This window comes from Pteropus medius, unplaced genomic scaffold (assembly GCF_902729225.1).
Source record: "Pteropus medius unplaced genomic scaffold, Ma_sr-lr_union100, whole genome shotgun sequence".
NCBI classification, from domain to species: domain Eukaryota; kingdom Metazoa; phylum Chordata; class Mammalia; order Chiroptera; family Pteropodidae; genus Pteropus; species Pteropus medius.
In genome coordinates this window covers 1,799,745-1,821,763 of record NW_024354550.1, presented here as the reverse complement: position 1 = coordinate 1,821,763, position 22,019 = coordinate 1,799,745, and the positions used below count along the sequence as shown (strand labels likewise).

The window sequence follows — 22,019 nt, the reverse complement described above, 5'->3', positions numbered from 1 at the left end:
TCCTGTCCTTCATACCCTCCATCCTCCAGTGAAACCTCCAAAGTATTCCAATCCTCTTTTTTGAACTCACACAGCATTTTTAGCCTCACTATAAAGACAGCAGAATGGGTACAGCAGGGACTCAGAAGTCCAACTCCAGCTCCATCAGTATGAGGCTAAATGACCTTGGGCAAGTTAGTAACCCTTCCCTATGCCTCAGTTTCTTCATCTGTAAAAAGGAGATAATCGTAGCTACCTCAAAGATGTTCGTAAGGATAGCATAAAACCAGACATGTAAAACATTCAGAATAACCACAATCAACATCGGCTATCATGACGCAAAGTGACACTTTATACGCCGTAGTGAAATTGTATACATTATTCTTCAATTTAAAGTACATAAAACTAATACATTAGTCATTTTTTAAAATGCTTTGTGTGTGTCAGTGAACCAGATGTTAATTTCTAGAGCAGCACTACTCAGAGTGTGGTCCAAAACCATTACAGGCCCACAACAAGAAATGTGCAAAAGCTGAGAACGAGCGCTTGGAAACTTTGGCCACTAAATTCAACCAGCATTCCATTTTTCTAGTAATTCATTTTCATCATATATTTATTCAGTGCAACAGACTGAAAGTCAATTTAAAAAAAGAGAAACTGGTCCTTCACCACAGATGTTTTGAGAAGTGCTGTTCTAGAGGAGACAGATAGCAAGCTGCTATTTCTTTTCTACACCCCCACATCACCTAGCACAGTAGGAGGTATACATATATTGAGTACTAAGTAAATGAAAATATAACTTCAAAAACATTTCAATTATTTAATAATGGCTTAAAAGTAGATCTCATGGTAGCAGAAATGTAAATAGTGTCTCCAATTCATAAAGAATCTTTTTTTAAGAGGGAGTTGACATTTAGTCTAAAACTGTCCAAAAAGTAAAAACAGGTCTAACCTCAAAAATATTTTCCATATTGTATACTAACATAGCACTGTGTGGAGCTTTAAAAAAAAATTAAAAAAAAGCAATGTCAATATTAACCTTCCTTGCAGAACTCAGGAGAATGATAAATTATTTCACTCAGCCTTGGACATAGTTTTGATGGGCCCTCATATCTTTAGGTAAACCATCATCTTAGCGAAAAATTTCAACAACATCAGACAAAATACATTTTTGTTAGGTTTTCACTGCTGCCAGTGTCTTAGATAGTCCCAATCTCAATCTCATTAGATTAATCCAGGGACAAAATGACTAGAAAAGCAGCAAAGTCTACCAAATTTTAATCGACAAGGTGGCATTTGGATAGATGAGCTGTGGCACCTTGGATGTACAATGAAGGCTGAGTTTATTCTTGCTGAGGAAAATCTCTGTACATTCCAACTGATGCTAGAAGTGCCTGCAGAAAATTCAAGGTAAACGATGTAAACAGCCCTACCACGCCTCTTTTTCAAAGGCAGCAATCCAGAACACAGTATATATAGAGAAGGCAACACTGTCCTTGGGTCCTCAATCCCCTGGCCCCAGGACCAAGTCAGCCTTGCTCCAGTAGATAATCCCTCTTCTCTCCAGCAATTTTAATCTCTTCCTCTCCCTTAACTGTCCCCAAGATCTACAGACAAGATCAAGTTTATAGATTTGATATACTCCTGATTTACTGAACTTTCTGCAATTCCTCCGAAGATGGTATCCTACTTCCCATCTCTATGCCTCCATTCAAACCCTCTGCCCAGAAGGCCTTGTCACCTGGAAAATATTCACATTTCTGAAGATTTTTCTAATCCCTCCAGAGAACTGACCCCCTCCCTCATTTGTCCTTTCACCACCCCAGTGAAGCTCTGAACATAGGGACTGTCATCTCTTCACTCAAAGTTCCTCAAAGGCAAGAACCGTCTTTAAACTTGCTGGCATCCCTGTGCTCTGTACTACATCTTAATTTACCAGGTTTCTAATAACCCTTTGCTAGTGATTGCCTGGTTACCAGATCCTGTCAACAAATATTTAACTCCTACATATACCAGACCCTCACTTTGCCTTTGGCTATCGGTGGGGAATAAAAGCAACATCACGGTCCCTGCTTCATGGAACTTAGCATTGGTTGGGCGAAAGAGCAGATAATAAATCAAAGACAAACTGTGTTGAGTGATGAAGAGCAAACAATTACTTTGCAGTGATAACAGGAATAAGGCAACAAGGCAGGCAGTACCACATGTGCCAAGGTTCTAAAAACAGAGGCTGCTAAACCGTATGTAACTCTCTTCAGGCCGCTCATCACCCCACACCTATCTCCCTCCAACTGCTCTCCTTGAAGTCCTGCTGACTGGGTCCCCAAAAGTCCAGCCCTGGAGAGTTCTAGCCTCAGAGTCAGCCTGCTCTTCCACCTATTCACATAATCCTAACAGATAACCACAGCCATGACTTCAAACATCTATGAACATACATATCACATCCAAATCCAGATTCTAGCTTCCACTACTATACATTTCAAACTGGATTCCCCAGAGGCATCTCAAATCCAAAACATTCAAAAATGAACTCTCTTTCCCCTTCCCCACCTCCCCTACTCTTGGAAAAAAATTAAACACATTCTTTCGTTTTCAATGGTGTGTTAATTTTGGGACCAGCATCAATCTACCTATCCAACTATGTAAACCAGTGGTTCTCCATGTCTAAGACCTCTGCGATTCCCAAGAACTTTCCAAATATATATCTGTGTAAAGCCAGGTTTTCTTCATAGTCTTCAGCCACAACATATTGTAACAGACTGAATGCAGAACTAGATATGACGTTAAAGAGATTTGCAAAAATGTAAAACAATTTCATTTTGTTTGGAAAAACAATTGTTCATAAAAAAAATTTTTTTGACATGAAATCAGTTTGTTTTAAAATGAACTAATATATATTTCTAAAATTTCTCAGTTTTTATTCCTAATACAGTAAATATTGAGATATATCCTACGTAAACAAAAGCTCCATGGGGTCCTCAAAAAAGTTTAATGTTATAAAGGGGTCCTAAGATTAAAAAGTTTGGGAACCAGTGGCCTAAGCTAAAAATGTTGGTATATTCTTATTCCCATCTCTCTCTCTCTTCCACTTTGTCAATCCTGCCATTCAAATGTCTCTTAAATCCTCTCCTCTCTCTTCCCAAGCTCCCCAACTTCCACAGGCCAAAAAACAGACTTCTAAATGATAGCCATACCAAATCCAAGAACCTGTGAATGTTACCTTACTTGGAAAAAGGGTTTTTGCAGATGTAATTAAGTTAAAGATCTTGAGATGAGATCATCCTAGATTATCTCAGTGGGCCCTAAATCCAATAACGAGTGTCTTTATAAAGTGTTTCTTATAAGAAACACTCAGAGAAGAACAGACACACAGAGAAGGCAGCAACATGGACTTGGAGGCAGAAACTATAGACTGACGTGGCCACAGAGAAGCCAAGGAACACCTGGATCCACCAGACGCTAGAAGAGAATTCTCCCCCTAGAGCCTCCAGAGTGCGACCCTACTGACACTTTCTTCGGGATTCTGGACTCCAGAACTTTGAAAGAATAAATTTCCATCATTTTAAGCCTCCGGTTTGTGGTAACTTGTTATGGCAACCACAAGAAACAAATACATCAACCCTTAGCCCTGGAATGTTAGTGACCACCTAACTAGTCAGTCTTTACCTCAACGTGACCCTCAGAGCCACAGTCCTTCAAACTGCAGCCCTTAGTAACCTTAAATCCCATTTCCTTAACACCCTTAACACCTCCACAATATCCAAATGCCTCAACACAGCATACAAAGGTCCCCATAACTTGATCCCATCTTTCTTTCCCACTCCAACCCAGCTCCCCTACACCTGCACGCTCTATACCATGCCTCAGGCCCAGAGCCCAAGTTCCTTCAGTCCTGTGACTGTATATGCTGCTCCCTCTTCCAAGAACTACTTTCTTCTCACATCCTCGGCCCCATCCACTCCTATACATGCTCCAGTCTCAGACTCAAAAATCTCCTCCTGTTACGTCCTGTTAAAAATTGAGCCACTCTCTCTTGCTTCTGTAGCGCTTTGTACACTCCTCTCAAAGAATATCTGAAACTTTATACTTCTCCTTCACAAGTCCATAACTCCTTCTAGACCAGGGTTTCTCAACCTCGAGCTACTGACATTTGAAGCCAGATAATCCCTTGTTGTGGAGGGCTGTCCAGAGCAATGGAGAATGTTAGCAACATCTCTGACTTCTACCAACTAGATTCCACTGGCAGCGTGTGTGTGAGTGTGTGCACACACACAGTTATAACAACTCAAAATGTCTTCAGATGCTGCTGATGAAAGGGAAGGGGTATCACCCCCAAGTAAAAATCATTTCTCTACATTGAAGTCTTTGGTGGCTCAAGACCATATCCAATACTCCTAGCATTTGTCTAGTCTTACATTCATTCATAAAAGAAGGTAGGCACTGTGTTCAAAGCCAGGGACACCATAGAAAACAAAAGTCTTGGGCCCTGTGATCATGAAGCCACTGTAGGCAAACAACTGAATTTGTTTGGCATGCATACATATGGTAATGTTTCATTACATGGAAAATAAAACCCAGGGGCTAAAATGTTTTCTCCTCTCCTCAGGGACATAACATTGCGTAACTAAGGGGGATCCACTCACATGAAATGCTCTTTAAGTGCTTCTCCCCAGAAGTGGGCAAGTGGTACAGCTTGTGTGTTTTTATCTCCAAAACAGCTACCCATACATAAAGGAGTATCTCAACCAACAAAAAGAAAACTTGATAAAAACTATGCCCAACACACACAGCCCACAAATGCCAATGCTAGAACACTCTTCTACACCAGAGGACATAGACAGGACTGGGAACCTTCCACCAAAAACCACAAAGACAAGAGTGCCTGAGCTTCAGGCATATTCTTCCCTCTGCCCAGGAGACACCACATAAGATTCCGACAAGCTCTGAGAAGACCAAATGGTGACCTGAATAGTCCTCAGCTCTCGCAGAGGCACTAGGTGCCTTAAAATGCAGAGCAATGCTCATTGCCAGGGCAACATGAAGGTGTTTACCAGAAGCGGAGGCAGTTTACAGAGGGGAGGCCAAGTAAAGGTGCAAGAACAAATCAGGGCACATAAGTGCCTGGCCCAGATCTGCCTTAACAAGTCACTTTAACATCTCTGGGGCTCAATTTCCTTTTGTACCAAATGACAAAATTAGAACAACCCATCCCTAACTTCCTTTCTAGATCTAAACATACCTGGTTTTCCCCCAAAATGGTACAAATCCACAGAATCTCCCACTCCAAACAAAACAAAACAGGGCTCTCCCCACTTCCCACCAGAACTCTTTTTACTAAAAGTAGAAATAAATACAGGAGTCGTTTCCACTTCCCCTCCGCTTCTGACAGTACCCGGCAAGACTTACAGTGCTGCCTGACGGACGCCTTGCAGGCACTGTGTCTCTTGCTGTATATTCAAGAAGCCAGAGAGTATGAGACTTCCGGGAGTGTGTATTCTCTGAAAAAAAAAAGGGGGGGCTCATGCTGTGATGATTTGAAGGTGTCAAAATTTATATAGGAAGAACCAGTAACATTTGAATGCTTTCTGCTATGAGAAATTGACAACTGGTCCAACAATGGCTTAAACCACGTGGAAGTCTATTGTTTACTTAACAAGAAGTCCCGGGAGAGGTGGTCCCAAGGTCAGTTTAGTAGCTTTTACCATTTCATAAAGCCACACAATCACCTCCTCTTGTGTTGGCTTTTCATCCATAGGCTTGTAGCCTTATGGTCACAGAGAGGTGCTCTAGCTCCAACTCACATCCTCTTACTACTTTTCCAAAGATAGGAAATTAAAGAGCTATCAGGCATTGAGAGAGAACACTCTTTCCCTGTGCCTGCACTTTTTTCAGTGAGGAAAAATTCTTCTCCAGAAGTCCTGTAATAGGTTTCCATTAAATCTCTAGCTGTAATTAAGTCATCTGATCACTCCAACTTGCAAGAGAGGATAGAAAAGTAAAGATCTGGCTTAAAAAAAAAATTGTAGGAAGCAGATAAAGGAAACCTCGGATAAGAATGACGGTGAAGTAGCCAACCAAGTGTTTGTCACATACAACTAGACCCAGTGGTGTGCTGGCTAATGCTTTACAATCAGCTTTCAAAAAAACAAAAAACCCTAATTCGAAGCGTTTGCCAATTTCCTTGGTGAAAATACTCCTATTATGCCAGATTTCAAGCTTCCAACATAATATTAACCAGTTCGCGAAATTCTTAAAATTTTAATAATCAACTGGTACAAGCCTGCTCCTGTACACCAGTGAATTTATACATCGCATTTGGTAATAAGTTTATAATACTCCTTCATATTTAAAACACTATACATGGTTCGGTAGTATTCTCCACAGTTCATAAATGAGGAAAATGACAGAGCACCCCAAATCACATAGCACAAGTAGCAGAGCTTAATTTCACATAAGAGCCCTCCCTCACTCCAGCCTCACCACACTTTGAGCAGCATTAGGTACATAAGCATCTGTATTGACAACCCTGCAAAATCTCTCTGCCTATGCATCAGCTAAAGGGGCTCTAGCTTGGTTTGGAACCCACAACAAAGACTCATACCTGTAAACTCAAAGTTATTTAATAATTATCTTTAAGTTATTTCCTCTAATGACAGTAATAGTGCATGTTTATTGTGATAGCTTGAAATACAAGTTAGTATAAAAATGAAAATAAAAATCACCCTTAATCCCATCCTCAAGAGATAATTGTTTGCATGTGGATGATAATCCTTCCAGATTACGTAGACATATATCTTTAAAGTAGAAATCATGCTATTTTGTAACATGACATTCTTCTTTTTTCCTATGGAGAAATAAAATAGTATATCGAATTCTCCTGTCATCATCACCCAGCTTCAGAAATTATCTAAAGACAATTAAAAGTCCAAGTGTTTCCACATTCTCTTCTCAGGGAGGAATGTGTAGGAGGCAGTAACCTCCCTCTGTACGTCCCTGAGATTCTTTTTCCCCCTACCTGGCTTTTCCCACTAAGACCCTGATGTCAGCTTTTCTCCAAGCTAAGTCAACCAACTCCTTTCAGTGCTGCTCGGAGAACACTACTAAAGGTAACTGTTCATCATGCTCACTCTTTAAATGGATCCCTCCAACTAACTCCTGCCCAGTCCGTCAAGAAGCCTCACAGTGGACTCAGAAGCTCATAAAGGAGAGCTTCAGAAGAAATATATCACAATTCTTGGAGTTTCCAACTTCCACTTACTCCATTCTTCTACTTCTGCTTTGTTTTCACATGTACGTGCACACATCCACAACAGGCACTTTTAACTGGTTTAACTAAAATCCAAGGATTCTGTTCATCTTCCTCTCTTTCCCTACTTAGTCCTCAGCCAATGCAATCTGCCTTTCAGACTTCACTTCCTGGTCCTCCAGCTCCCTTAAAGAATCACATTTCATTTACACAAGTGCCAATCCAAGTGAAATACCCAGCTGACTAAAAGATGGTGGCTGTACCCCCAAATTAACAGCTTTGCATATATCCCCAAAGAGCCCAGTTGAGAGCCCAGACCCAGAATCAAACTCTGCAGTCCAGAACAAGTTCAAAGAACATTCTCGTGGGACAAAGCAAGAGCTGCTCCCCTGTGCCCCAGTTTAGCCAAGTGCATGCAGGAGGGAGCTGTGGATATTTAAAGACCAAGGCATAGAATTCTGCTCTGCTATAAATCATGTACAGCTGACAGAAAACAAGCCTATGCTGGGAACCATGGGTGTTAAAACTTCGGGAGAAAAAGTAGTTAAATGTGCACTATTTTGTACCAAAAGGTACTAATACTTCGAATAGTATATTTGTCTAAATTTTAAAATACATCAAATAGTGAAAGCAGGTAGGAGTAAGGGGGAGTCTGGTCTGTGATGTTCTCTAAGATTCTCAAACTTCAAGTGATTAGAAATCACCTGGAGAGTTTGTTTAAAATGCAAATTCCTCAACCTCCTCCCAGAAATACTTACTCAGCAGGTCTGGGTGGAGGTGGGGCACTATATATCTGCATTTTTAACAAGCATCTTTGCTTCTGCTGCAGGTGTTGGCAGACCCTGAAAAATAACTACCACCTGAGTTCCTCCTCTTTGGCCACAAAGTGTGGGTAGCAACACTTTTGTGAGCAGCAGGGCCTTTGACCCAGTGCTTCCTACATGGATTCTGGCCTAAGAGTCTCATGAGGCAAGAGTGAAACACACAGTGCCCTTCCCAGAACACTGGTAGTCAGGCAGGTCTCTGATGGCCAATTAATCTCAAGAGGAAGCTTTCTCCCTAACTACCTCTGTCTTTTGGTCCCCCAGGCAACTGGCCAACCTGTCCTCTCTTCCCAGGCAACTTTATCAACATCCTCCCTCTCAAAGATTATAAAGAAACAAATTTTCACTTCCCCTCACCCCATATCTCCAGCTGTCTCTAAAATAAGCATTTAATGTTTTACGAGTTTTAGATGCTAACAAGAACAGTCTTTACCAAAATAAAATGTGCACTGGGAGAGTTAAATGTTATAAATACTCACAATTGCTCAGTAAGAGTTGTTTCTGTATTTTACTAATTTCTTTGAGAACCACTTACTGAGCACCTACTCTAATCACTTGGCAGTTCACAACTGTGGACACCACAGACAAGCCCGGCTCTTATGCGGCCTGCATTCAGGTGTGGAAGGAAAACCATGGAGAGAATAAGCAACCTTATAATGGACTTTCAGACAGTGACAAGCACTATAAAACATTAACACAAGGTAATGAACTAGCAACGATAAGGAAGATGGGTTACAAGGAAGACCTCCTTGGTGAGGGAATCTCTAAGAGGCAAATGACAGGACATATGACTGTAGGGACAGCAACAGACAGGCACCTAGACACAAAAAAGCTTGACTTGTTGGAAGAGAGAAATGACCAGTGGTCCTACAATACAGCCAGTAGGAGGATGAGCAAGTCAGGAAAGGGTGACTCAAGGTCCAAAGGCCAGCTCTCCAAGGGTCTTGTGGATATTACTGTAAGTACAATGGGAAGCCCCGGGATCATTTAGCAAGGAAGGGATGATACTAATAGTAGCTGGCCTGTACTGAGCACTGTCTGTGTGCCAGGCACGGTTCAAATCTCATTTTATCTTCCCAATAAGCCCATAAAGTAGAAACAAATATGAATCCCATTACATAGGTAAGATCTGAGTCAAAGTGGCAGTAAGTTATAGAGCCAGAACTCAAAGCCAGGTGGTCTGGCTACTGGCTGTGGTTACAGAAGAGAGCAGGGGCCAAATCGGTAGGGCCTTGACAGCCTCCGTAAGGAGTCTGAGTTTTATTCCAAGTGTAATGGAAAGCCACTGGAGAGGGACTGAGACTTCCTGACTCACTCCCTTAGATCTGAACTAAGACAGAGCACATCTTCTGGGAAAAGCCCACCAAACTCTGGCTGAGTTGGCTGCTAAACCAAACTACTGCAACTTCAGCCAGACACAGAAGTCTAATCCTGCCCTACCTGCTTCGGCAGAGCTCTCTAGCCCCCTGCAGCACTGGATGTCTTCTCTCTAGGCCAGGGTTCGCAAATACAGCCCAGACCAGTAGCATCAGATTACCTGGGATCTTGTTAAAAATGCAGATTATGGGGCCTCATCTCATACCTACTGAATCTGAAAAAAACAACCTTCTGTTTCCAATGAACCTTACTGCTGTTCTGGGTTATCCAGATGCAGATACTACCACAACCACTCACCCTTATTCCCACTCTAACCCCTCCCAAGTCATGCTGTACTTGTCCATGGGCAGCTTCTGCACTGCACACTAAACCATCTTCCCCTCAGACTCTGCTGGTAGGGCTCTATGGCTTCTGGTTCCTGAAAAATCTCACTATTGCCCCAAACTCTTTTCTAACTAATTTGATTTCCTAAGAGTATTTATTATTCAGCTGTCTGGGCCGCTTCCACCACAGGGTAAAACTCTTCCTTCCTACTTCTAGAGTTTAATTTTGCTTTCAGCTTTGTAGCCTCCAAAGTAGACGTCAAAGATAATTTCTGCTTTAACCTAGACTTTCCTTAACACCTCAGTCATCGGATTTTCTCTTTTTATTCATTCATTCCCACTTTCATTCATACATTCCAAGTAGTCATGCCCTCAGCATCCCAAGAACTAACTGCACTAGATGCCAGGTATTTCAGTGATGCCTGAAACAGCTCTCATCCTTGAAACTGCCCCTTTAAGAGGGATGGCAAGATGCAAATAAATACATATTCACGGAGGCCATTGGGCTGAGACCTAAATGATGAAGAGGCAGGCCTGACAGTAGTTTGTAACAGAAAATTTCTGAGTGTTGAATTCTTGCCAGACTCTGGTCTAAGTGCTTTACATGTATTATCCATGTAATCTTCCAACAATTCCATGCCCACCCTGGAGAAGGGCATACTGAGGCACAAGAAGGCTAGAAGTATGTAAATAGCAGAGCCAGGATCTGAACCCAGGCAAACTAGCTCTAGAGCCTATTCTCCTACCACAGGCTAAGGTGAGAAGAGCAGGGTGAAACAGTGGGGGTGATAGGCAGACAGGTGTCGGGGCAGACAGAGTAACATGTATAAGAATTCTAGGGCAGAGAAAAGTCAGCCCAAAGCAGAAAGAAAGTCAAGCATATTGGTTAAACTGGATAACAGCGAATGGATTGGAAATATACTTGGTAACTGGACTAGATCAGATGTTCTGATAGATGTATTATGACATGCAATGGAGAAGGAATCAAGGATGACTCTTAATTTTCTGATTCCCTATTTTTACAGCTTGATGACAGTCTACATTTCCAGAGAGCAAAGTATTATAACCCAATATATGATAAAGTGCCACGCACTGCTGATCCATAGCACTGTCGCCAATGAACATAACCAGTCCATGACCAGGTTAAAGATTGCAGCTCTCCCTCTCCCCTCCCCCTCCATACTTCTCTGCAAGGGGCATTCATTTCAAGGGTTCCATCCTATCCCCTGGAAACTATTTTCCAGAACACTATTAGCAATGGTTAACAACAATAAAAAGTTATAGTTACAGTAATAATAGCTTCCACCAAGAGGAGGGTTTTTCTCATGCAAATGTAATGCTAATTTAGAACCTGGGTTCCCAAATTTTTCTGAAAAGCACAATTATATTAAAGAACAAATGAGAAGTTATGCAACTTGCCCAAGGCCACACAATGAGAGGTGGAACCAGAATCCAAATGCAGGTCTTCCAACTTGGAAGCCCACACTATTTCCATTAAATCAGTATTTCTCACAACGTGGGACACAAATCTCTAATGGAACATAATAGTGGTTTTAGTTGCACAGATGAACTTTTTAAAGTTTTAATATTATGGTCTCATTTTAATACATATAACTGTGTGTGTGATATCAGGTAAATAAAAATTAAAAGTTATATATACATTTTATATGTGATATACATGTCACATCAAATCCATGATTTCATGTGTATACATGAAATGTAAAAAGTTTCTTAAAAGTTAATTTAAAGAAATCATTAGAATAAAAGAGCAAGTGATTCAGGGATAGAGTAGAAATCCTAAGGCAACACATAAATAAGTGAAGTTTGTGAGACACTGCTCACCACACCACCACCCAAGAACAGCCAAGCACCTGTTCCATATTGTACTCAAATTTGGCTATAGTCACACAAAACTCTAACTCTGCTCCAGAAAGATAAAATGTGGCTGCCTTGGGGTGAAAGGGAGTAACACTGGTACAACACGACTTAGCATAAATCATCCTTAACACAGTATTGGTCTTGACATATATTTAGTGGTCCGACTCCCCTGCTTATTCACCACATATCTTGATTAAGTCAGGTAGCTTTCCTGGGCCTCAGTTCACTTTGTCAAAAAAAAAAAAAAAGTTTATATGTGTATATATATGTGTGTGTATATATACACACACATATACATATATATACACACACACATATTAAAAAAAAGTAGACTCTAAGGTAACTTCCACTTTTTAGAATTCCATAAAATGTTGTAAGATCCTGAAATCCCAAATTATTTTTCCCAGAACCATAGAGGCCCCAATCTTGAATGAGTGTCAACCTGAGGAATAACAATGCTAAGCCCACATGGCATCCAGGCCACCATCCCTTAACTGGGAAGATACTACCAATTATGCTGCCCTCAGAAAGATGTAGGATGACATTAATCACCATATGATAAAGGTCAGCCAATCAATGTCCCTGTCCCAACCAAAACTTTAAGAATTTCCTGCCACTCATTTTTAACTTTCTTTACACTTGCTCCTTAGTGTCTGTTATTTCCAGTCCTTAACAATTAGCTTTATTCTGGGTCAGAATAGCAGGGAGAAAGATGGGTGGGAAAGAAACCTGCAAAATCTCATCAAAACTCCTATCCTCATGTAAAGCCTCAGCTGAGAACCACCAGTAAAACCTTTCCAGCTTCAATCTGAATTACTCCACGGATGCTCAAACATGTTTAACGTGCTAAACCTCTAAAAGAAGTTGTCATTCCTTATTTTTCAGAAACATTAACAAAACAGTTTGGCTAGAACATTCTTTCTCTATTTCTGAAATAGATACATTTATCAAAAGGGAAGTCTTAAGGACCCCTCCTTGCCTTCTTTACAAAAAGCCCTTTCTGTGATGTCAGTAGGCCCGTAAACTTTGAATAGAGAGTTTTTAGATTCCCAGAAAGAGAAGTTCTGAAATATGCTCAATTCATGTTTAGCTGAAGAAAACAGGATGGGTGGGTGGGCTGCAACTGGCAAACTCAGAAAGCACAGCTGGGTAGCAGGTGATCTTTAAAATAAAAAAGGCAAATCCCTGGGCAAATTATGTAGCCAAGAATAATCATTATAACTGGAGAGTTGTTACATAATTACTTGTTAACTACTGACAAACACATACATGGCTACAAAATACCATGGTTACTCTAGTCACTGAAGCTAGCGTACCTAGTACAAGAGTCAAGGTTTCTCCAATTAATTTCATTCAAAAAAAAAAAAAGCAATCCCGGTTCCTGTTCCCTTCCAAAGTAACCCAATTGCTTTTACATATACAAAACAGCCTCCGACGATTAAGCCAATCACCTCCAGGGACGAAATCAGTGTTTCCCCTAAATATTGATTTTGAATGAGGAGAGAGGCCACAGAAAGAAGTACATTCAAAGAGCTAAATGTGTATCACCTCGATAAAAACGACTTCACTCCAAACTGGAAACTCTGAACAGAAAAGGTCCCCACCCACCCCCACACACACCCGTCCCTACTCAGCTAGCGCAAAACCCAAGACCTGTGTTGGATGCACTGCATTCCAACATTTTTCAAAAAGTTTACGATTTAACGAAGCGGTGGAGAGAAAAATAAAGCAGGCAGAAGCGGGGAAGAACAAGCAGGAGGGTTTCGGCAAAGAAGCAGATGAAGCGCCCGGTAATGCCGTGCAAGGCCGGGTAACTGAGAAGCGACCCTGAACTCGAAGAGCAAGCGTCCCAGTGGAGCGCGGGGACTGACGGCCGCTCGGTCTCCGCTGCCAGGGGTCTTCCAGCCCTGAGCCCGGCCCCCGCCGCCAGTCCCCTCCCCGACCCTTCCCCCGCTGCACCGCCGTTGCCGGCTGGGCCAACTTGGCCCGAGGTCAGCGCTGCGGAGCGCGGCCCCCGTTGCCTGTGAGGCCGCCGGCGCCCTTACCTCCTTCTGCTTGGGGTCTTGCGGATAGACGTCCGGCGGCCCGAGTCGGGGGCGTTTCAGCGGTCTCTGCTCATAGCTGAGAAGCCCGAAGGCGGCCATGATCTCTCATGTTAACCGGCGAAATGAATGAGAGTTGGAGCTGGAGCAGCCGCCTCTGAGCACCAGGGAGCAGCACTTGCAGACAGACTCCGTCTCTCCCCCTCCTCGCTCGCTCGCTCGCTCGCTGTGGCGCTGCAGGCAAGAATAAAGCAGGTTGGATGCTGCCGCTGCCAGGCACGCAGACACGCACTGATGGGGGCAGCCTTCGGCGGGCACCCGGCTGCGCAGGAGCCCCGGGACGCACAGCTCCTGTGGCGGCGGCGGAGAGGCTGAAGGTCTGCCTGAGTCCTCCGCAGCGCCTGCCTCCGGTCCCCCCTACCCTGTCCCCAGGGGGAGGAGCAGCTGATAGGAACGTGTGACTTTTTTCACCAATGGACCCAAACCCAGGCCAGCCTGGCTCAGGGCCTGAGGTGGGAGGAGGCACAGAGGGGAGGAGGAGAAAACACACTGTGGCATGAGCAGTGAGCCAGAAGAAGTCGCCGCCGCAGGCAAGGGTGGCCCTCGGATCCAAGGAAGAGACTGCGGAGCGGCCCGCCCCCGCCCCTCTTCTCGTCAGGGATCCTTCTGCGCCGCCACGCGCCCGGCAGACCCCGCCACCCGGGCGCGGACCCGGCCCGGGCAGAGAGAGAGAGAGGCCTGGTGGGGATGGGGGAGGCAAAGATGCGGACGGTGGGGAAGCGGCGGGGTGCCTCCTAGACGCCCGCTGGGCTCCGGTGGCGCATAGGCGCCTCCGGGCAGGCGCCGAAGCGCGCAGCTGGCGGTCGCGGCGGCTAGAGGGGGCCGTGCTCACGGTGGCGCGGGGCCGACTTAACCCTTTGCTGCCCCTCCAGTGGCTGGGGGAGGGGGTTAGGAGGTTTGACTGTGAGCGCCGACGGGGACAGCCAGCCCACAGGCGTCCCGGGCTCCTCCAGCCTGCCGCCCTCCCCCGCGGCCGCCGCCCCTCCTCCCACCCCCACCCCCATCCCCATCCCCAACAGTTTACCTGTTGGTCCCCGCCTAGTGGGCAGGGGCCGGCGGCAGCGGCAGTCCGGCGACCGCAGCCTCCATGATTCGGGTTGGGATGGGGGCGGTCGGGTTTGATTTTATTTGTAAGGTATCAGTCTCGTCCGGGAGAGCTCCGGGGACGCCGCGAAGTTTGCCACTGTCTGGGGGCGGCGGGCGACGCCGGCTCGCCGCCGGCGGCGTTCTCGCCCCCACGGCCCCGGAGCGCGAGCTTCCGAGTTGGCGGACGGCGGCGCGGCGGCCGCACTGAGCATGCCCAGCTCGGCGGCCGGACCGCGGAGGAGTTGGCTGCGAGCGCGCTCCGATCCGGCTCTCCGGGTTTTCGCAGCCGCAGAGCGCGCAGCCCGCGGGCCCCGGCGCCAGGACCGGCCCTGGGGTGAATCCCGGCGAGGGAGCGGGCAGCCCCAGAACCCTCTCTGGGTCGCGGGCAGTGCTTTCTGCCTCGACCTCTCCTAAGGTCGCTGTCCCAGTAGCCTGAGCCGGAAATCTCACCTGCGCCGGGCGTGTGGAAAGAGGGAGGTGATCCTCCAGGGGAGACTCTAGTCCTTCAACCCGCCCGCGCACCCGCTCGCTTCGGGGCGCGAGCACCAAGATGCTGGGCCACCTGCCGCGAGCGCTGAGAAAGCAGAGCTGCGGGGGCGGGCCGGACCTGTCCCGAGAGACCCCACGGGAAGTGCTCCCGGGAGGATGCGCTCGCACTTGGCCCAGAATGATGGCTGCCATTTATGGAGCCCTTGCCTGATGCCAGGATCTTGACAGTAAAGCTCTGTATCCTTAAAAGAAATCTTACAAGGTTTTACCATACCTTTTTACAGACAGAGAAATTGACTCAGCTCAGGAGGAGGTCTAGTGAATTGCTCAAAGCTAGGAAACTACCTCTGCCTGATCCAAAGTTTCTGACCTATTCTCCACGACTTGGGTTTGAAAGGACTGGGTTCCTTAACTGCCTTTACCTGATTGTGTCACATTCCCCATACCTGGAGGAATTTCTCAGACTCTATGGTTCCATCCTCTACAAGATGGTGTGAGCAGAATCTAACCCAAACAGCACCTGGAACGTAGTAGGTGCTCAGGAAATGTTGGCCATATCTGAGTATCTACTTACCTCTGCTGACTTAAAGCTGAGGGAAGGAAGAAAAGGGTAGATAAGGGGATGGCAATGTGATAGAGGCCAATGCCTTACTCCTGGCCCTAACATAGTAGCACTTCCCAATGCAGACTGAGGCCAAGTTGGGTCTGTAGTTTTGAGCTTCTTTACTCAATAGAAGCAAGTACTTTGAGAAGTTACCCTCCACCAGGAGGCATTTCCTGTCCACCTTCTGCACCCTGCCCCAAGAACTTCTCTTCCACTAATACCCTGGGTGTAGCTTCCAAGCTGAACTTGACCCTGTGATATAGGCATTTATCAAATCTAGCTTCCTTGCTCGAAAAAAAGGTATCTCACTTTATTAGAAAAATTATCAAACATACCAAAAAGCAGAAGGAATGCTATAATGAACCCCCAAGCTGTGACAGTTATCAAAGTTTTGCCATTTTCATTTCATCTCCCCCATCCTCAACACATGGACATACACTGGAGAGAACAGTGTTATTCATTGTTCTACCTGGGCACACAGCATGGAATCTAGCACATAGTGGGTACTCAAAAAAGAGTTTGTTGGCTGGTGGGATGGAAGATAGATGGGTATGTGGGTGGCTAGATCGCTAGTGGTACTTTGGGGTACCTTGTGCTGATACCCTAGTCTGATGGGAGATTTAACCTATATTCTTCCCTCGTATACTTAGGCAAGAGCCTCCACCAGGCTTCCACAGAAGAAAAACTTTAGAAGCACTCAAAATCTTACCTAACCATAAAGATTTTATTTTAAAACCAAACTATGTTAGTAATATGTCTCTAGGGTATGAGAAAGAGACAGCTCTCCCACTATTAGTTTCTAGTCCAGCTTTCTTAACTCTCTTGTTCTGAGACAGTCTGGCATGGATTCTTTGGGCCCTCTCAACATTAAAAAAAAAAAATTAAGTAATATGTTCAAAACTCATGTAATTCCTCAAAAATCATTCTTTCACTACATGGACTTCCCAAAGGCATTTGGCTCCCTCACCCTGGCATTTGTGCTCTTCAAAATCCACCCCCACCTACCAATCCAACTTTTTCTCCTTAATCCTGGCCCCAATTAGCTCTCACTCCTGCTTCCAAATATGGATTTCCCAGGCCTTTTATTTTCCGACAGCCACCTGGGGACAGTCCTTAGAGACTGGACTATATGAAGCCCACCTGTACAAAGCACAAACTCTTGAGATACAAGATGATTCTTTATTTCTTTCAGTACCCTTAGCACTTAATTTTCATTTTAACACCTCATCATTTATTGAATTTATTGGCATCCATTCAGATATGCTGCACAGAATAGTCTTGTTTCTCCATCCTCACCTTACCTTCTTGCTCTCCATCCATTCCAGAGTTAATCTACCCTTACTAAAGCCAGTTAACATGATGGGTTTAACATGGAAGCCACTGTATTCTATGCTGTGCTTGAATTTCCCATCACAGTGCTGGTTAACACAGCTGATAGGCACAACTTCTTCTTGAGTCTCATTTGCTACTGTTCCTAGAAAGCTACTGTTACCTGTCTGTGGCCTGTTAGGAATGGGGCCGCACATCAGGAGGTGAGCGGCAGGGGAGTGAGCAAGCTTCATCTGTTTTTGCAGCTGCTCCCCAGTGCTAGCATCACCACCTCAGCTCCACTTGAGATCATTAGGCATTAGATTCTCAGGAGCACTGGTACCTGGTGCCAAAAAGGTTGAGGACTGCTACTAGGTAGGGCATCTTATCTTTACCTGGCTAATGACACCATCACCAGTCCACCACCCACCCCCCCAGCCCCAGTCCCAGGCCTGGGAATAGTTTGCATGGAACAGGAATACCCAGAGAAAACCACAGGCTCCTCAGACAGATCTCTGCTTTGACCTCAGTCTAGTAAGAAGAGGTGAGTTCAGACACCTGAGGAAGTTTAGTACAGCTGGTGAGGGAAAGGGATTGAAATGTAGCCTGAGAAAGAGGATGATAAATCATTTTAAGCATATGAGACTCTATCCTACAAGTATGAAGCTAACTCCCTAGGGCTGCTTTTGTGAGTTGACAATTGTTTAAAAGCTGACGCTTTTTCTTGGGTCATGTCCAAAGGCTTCTCAAAGACCTGTCAGCATCAGGAACTTCCCTAGCTGATTATGCTCCCTCTGTCAGGCCTGGTTTTCAGAATTCTGCAAAGAGTCCCCTCATAGTTGGGACTCCTTTTGTACTCTTGGGCAATGTTTCTTTAATATGGCAAGTTCCTTTTAGAAGGCTCATGACTGGCTTTCTCTCCCTATGTTTGGTCTGCAAGAAACACACAGATGTCCTTTGTCTGCACATACTCTAGTGCAAGCATTTTCTCACCAGCCTACTCTCCTTGGCCACCATGGATGCATTCTGCAAGCCACAGTTCTTTACATTCAGTGTTCTCCAGTCTGGGTCAGTGGACATATGTCAAGTGGTCAAATGCACAAGATGTCAAGTGGTTTTCTCAAATCTCTTTCCATGAGGCTTGATGTGAGGAATACAATTTCTTTGGCTAAAGGCAGAGACACCATCATATTTATAGAAATTTCAAAAAATTAGATGAAGAAAGGCTAGGAGCGGAGGCAGAGTGTTGACCCATCAGAAGAAGAATGCTCCTATTATCCTATATTTCAGATTTAGAAGGTGAAGTTCAAGAGGTGAATTAACTGATTCAAGACTATTGAGTTAGCAAGTGGCAAAGCCAGGATCAAACCTAGATCCCTCTGACTCTCCATCCCACACTTATTATTGTCAGTGTGCTATGTGTATTAATTATCATTTATACAACACGTATAAAAGTGTGCCACAGAATATAGGTCTGGTTTAAGAGAAGCAAAACTCCCAACAGCTCGCTCTGGCATAGAGCATGCTTCCACTCAAGTGGAAAGAAACAATTCTCAGTGTAGAGCCTATAGGTGAAGTAATTAACATTGCTGGGTTTCCCCATGGGACTGATGCTTGTCCAGGTGTATATGTGTATATATCACTTTGTTTTGTTAATAGAGTGTCTACAAGCAGTCTTGCTTATTTTCAGTTTTTCTTATATCTTCATTACATGTAAATGTATCTATCTTATGCCTATTTCTAAATCAAAAAAAAAAAATTCTTTCTTTTAACCTCGTAAGGAAAAGGAAAACTGAGAATGACTTGAGAAGGTGGGTCAGGATAGAGAAAAAAGAAATGGAGGATTAATTTTGGGCCATTTTAACCCATTTTAATATAGTCTTTAGGCTACTTAGAGAGATGTAAAGAATACACACATTAAGACTCCTTAAAGCAGCACCAACAATAGAATTATATTGCCAGCCAAATACATGCTTTTACATTTTCTAGAAGCCACATTAAAAAAGTAAAAATATATGAAATTAATTTTAATACATTTGCTTAAGCTAAGATAGCCAAAATATTGTTATTTCAATATGTGATCAATTTTCTAATATATTAATGACATATTTTACATTCTTTTTTTATACTAAGTCTTAGAAATCTGGTGTGAATATTGTATTTACAACACATCTCATTTCAGACCAGCCACATTTCACATGTTCAAAAGTCACATGTGGGTAGTGGCTACCATATCAGTCAGCTCAACTCTAAAGTGATGTTTCAGTCCTAGTGAACCTGTAACATGTGGGATCTTAGATCACAGAGGAAGCAGATGAGTTTCCAAATTGAAACAACAAAAAATAATGAAAGGAATAAAACAACAGAATGCTGAAGAAGTAAAGAAGAAAACTAAAGACAACTTGGGAAGACAGAGGATACCCAAAAAGCACTTACTTGCTAAACAGATGGAAGTGTGTAGCAGGGAAAGGACATGGGAAAAAAAACTCTGAGGACTGAAAAATCAAAAGATGTAATAAGAGATTTTTGAACTACAAAACTGAACCAATGACAAGGCTAAAGATTTAACTTCATTCACCAGCAAAATAGTGCCTGCCACATTTACAAAAAGGCCTGTTGGCTAGTCACATATTCAGCTTTTCAGCGCCAGACTCTTGGTAACATCCTCAGAGTTGTTCAAAGCTCAGACACATGCTAAACAAAGTCAAGAAAGATTTTATTAGGAAATCAGAATGTCAATTTTTTGATACACAGGAATAGGGACTAAAATCAGTATATCCTCTCATTCAGATCACCCCCTTGCTTGTTTTAAAGTTTGTTGTAAAACTGAATTAGTAAGCAGAAGTTTGTTTGGTGAGCATAAAATTAAAGCAAAGGGAATTGAATAATCTCCAAGGATTATTTATTCAGACTGCCCCAAAGTAGAAGCCACCTCCCTTGTGACAGGAACAGGATAGATGCCACACCTTGGCCTATTGGTCCCTTCAGTGGGTACATGGACAGTTGTTACTGTCCAGTGCCTTTATAATTCATATCAGAGCTCCCTAGTGGCCCACAAACATGTTTTTTTAGATGTGTTTGCGTTTTGTTTAGGGCTTGCACGATCACTTCTGAACTCTCTAGAAAAATTTGGGTCTACATTCTCAAATGACATCAATCTGATGTGGGCCTGCTCCTTTGAGTGTGACCTGTTTTCACAGCCCCAACTGACCAGTTCCCCTCAGAGGGCTGATTTACCTGGCTGGCTCCTAGAACTGATGAGAGTTAGATTCCTATTGGAGGCCTCTAAAAAAGGTGGAGAGCCTTTAATGGAGATCCCCATTAAACTGGGCCTGGCTTCATGTTTTCCTGCAGAGAAGGGTGAGTGAAAGGGGAGAAGGGGAGAGGGGGAGAGGGAGAGGGGGAGAGAGAGAAATGCTTTCTTATTGTTAACTAGTCAAGGATCTAGTCCATGTTAGTTACAGATTATAACCCATCTGTTAGGATAGGTTACACCTGATGTAAATGAATCTTATACTTATTAATTATGAAATATTTCAGTTCTCAGAAGGTTATTTATTTTCCTAGTTCTAGGGATATCTTCTTATACTTTTTTATATACTTGCTACAGTCACACGGAGCAAGAAAACATGGAAAGTATATTAGATGGCACAATCCAAATATTATACAAAATATCTAGACAGGTTGAAATAATAAATTAAATATAACAGGATTGAATTTTACATAAGAATAAAGTTGTTATCCCCATCTACTGGACATGTCAAAGATAATTTGGTATCTATTGTTTGCTAAATCTAAAGTTTAAAATGTAAGCAATAAAAAATAAATGTCAACTCTTTGATCTCAGTGGCATTTGGGAAATAGTAGCACCCAAATCAATTACATGAATCTTGTATATAATAGCATTTTTTATTAATATTATTAAACCATTACCCAACATTCTCACCACTGTGCTTTTTTTCCCAGAGCTGTTAATAAATCGTGGAGGGGCCTCCGATCCAGACTTGGAAGCTGTGTGCAGAACCACAGAGAAAGTTGTTGCAGTCACCAAAGAATCTTCGGAGCAATGGTTCAATATTCACTGTCAGTGTTCGCAGCAACTTTAACATCATTACCATGAATAACAAGAATCACCTAGGCTTCCAGTTAAAATGGAGGAGTAGGTAAATGCTGTGCTTGCCTCCTCTCACAACCACATCAAAATTACAACCAAATTATAGAACAGCCATAATTGGGAGTCCCCTGAGATCCAGCTGAACAGAAGTCCTACAACTGGGGACACACAGAAGAGGCCACCTCGAGACTGGTAGGAGGGATCAAGATGAGGAACAGCCTGGTCCCACACGCGCATGTGACAGTTGAGAATCTAGAGGGATATCTTGTCTGTGGAGATCCCCCCAAAGGAGTATAGGGCTCCAGCTCCACACCGGGATCCCCAGCCCAGGGTTTCAGTGCCAGGAAGAGAAGTTCCCACAAGTTCCGGCTGTGAAAACCAACAGAGATCGTGGCTGAGTGAGACAGAAGGCCATTGGAGTTGCAGACATTCCTCTTAAGGGGCTTGCACGTGGACTGAGTGACAGACTTACTCACTCTGAGCTCCAGAACTAGAGCAACAGCTTGAAAGGTGCCAGGGACATACAGGGAGGAACTGAATTGTCTGGTTTCAGGGCAAGTGCTGAAGGAGCAGCGTTCTCCCAGACAGAAATGCTGACAGACATATTAGTTTCTTCATTGAGCCCTCTCCCCTCTCAGCTTACACACAGAGGTGGCTGCCATATCTGAGTCTCCATCAAACTGGCTACC

At 43.9% G+C, this 22,019-nt stretch overlaps 1 protein-coding gene across 1 annotated transcript in view; it reads right to left on the bottom strand.

The window, feature by feature from the left end:
* MED12L (mediator complex subunit 12L) overlaps positions 1-14,997 on the bottom strand; it is a 315,454-nt gene extending 300,457 nt beyond the window's left edge. Inside the window, 2 exon segments of the mRNA XM_039855087.1 lie at positions 13,673-13,903; positions 14,754-14,997. Of these exon segments, the coding sequence (XP_039711021.1) occupies positions 13,673-13,771 (99 nt within the window). The 5' untranslated portion in view covers positions 13,772-13,903; positions 14,754-14,997.
* Positions 14,998-22,019: the final 7,022 nt, after the last annotated feature.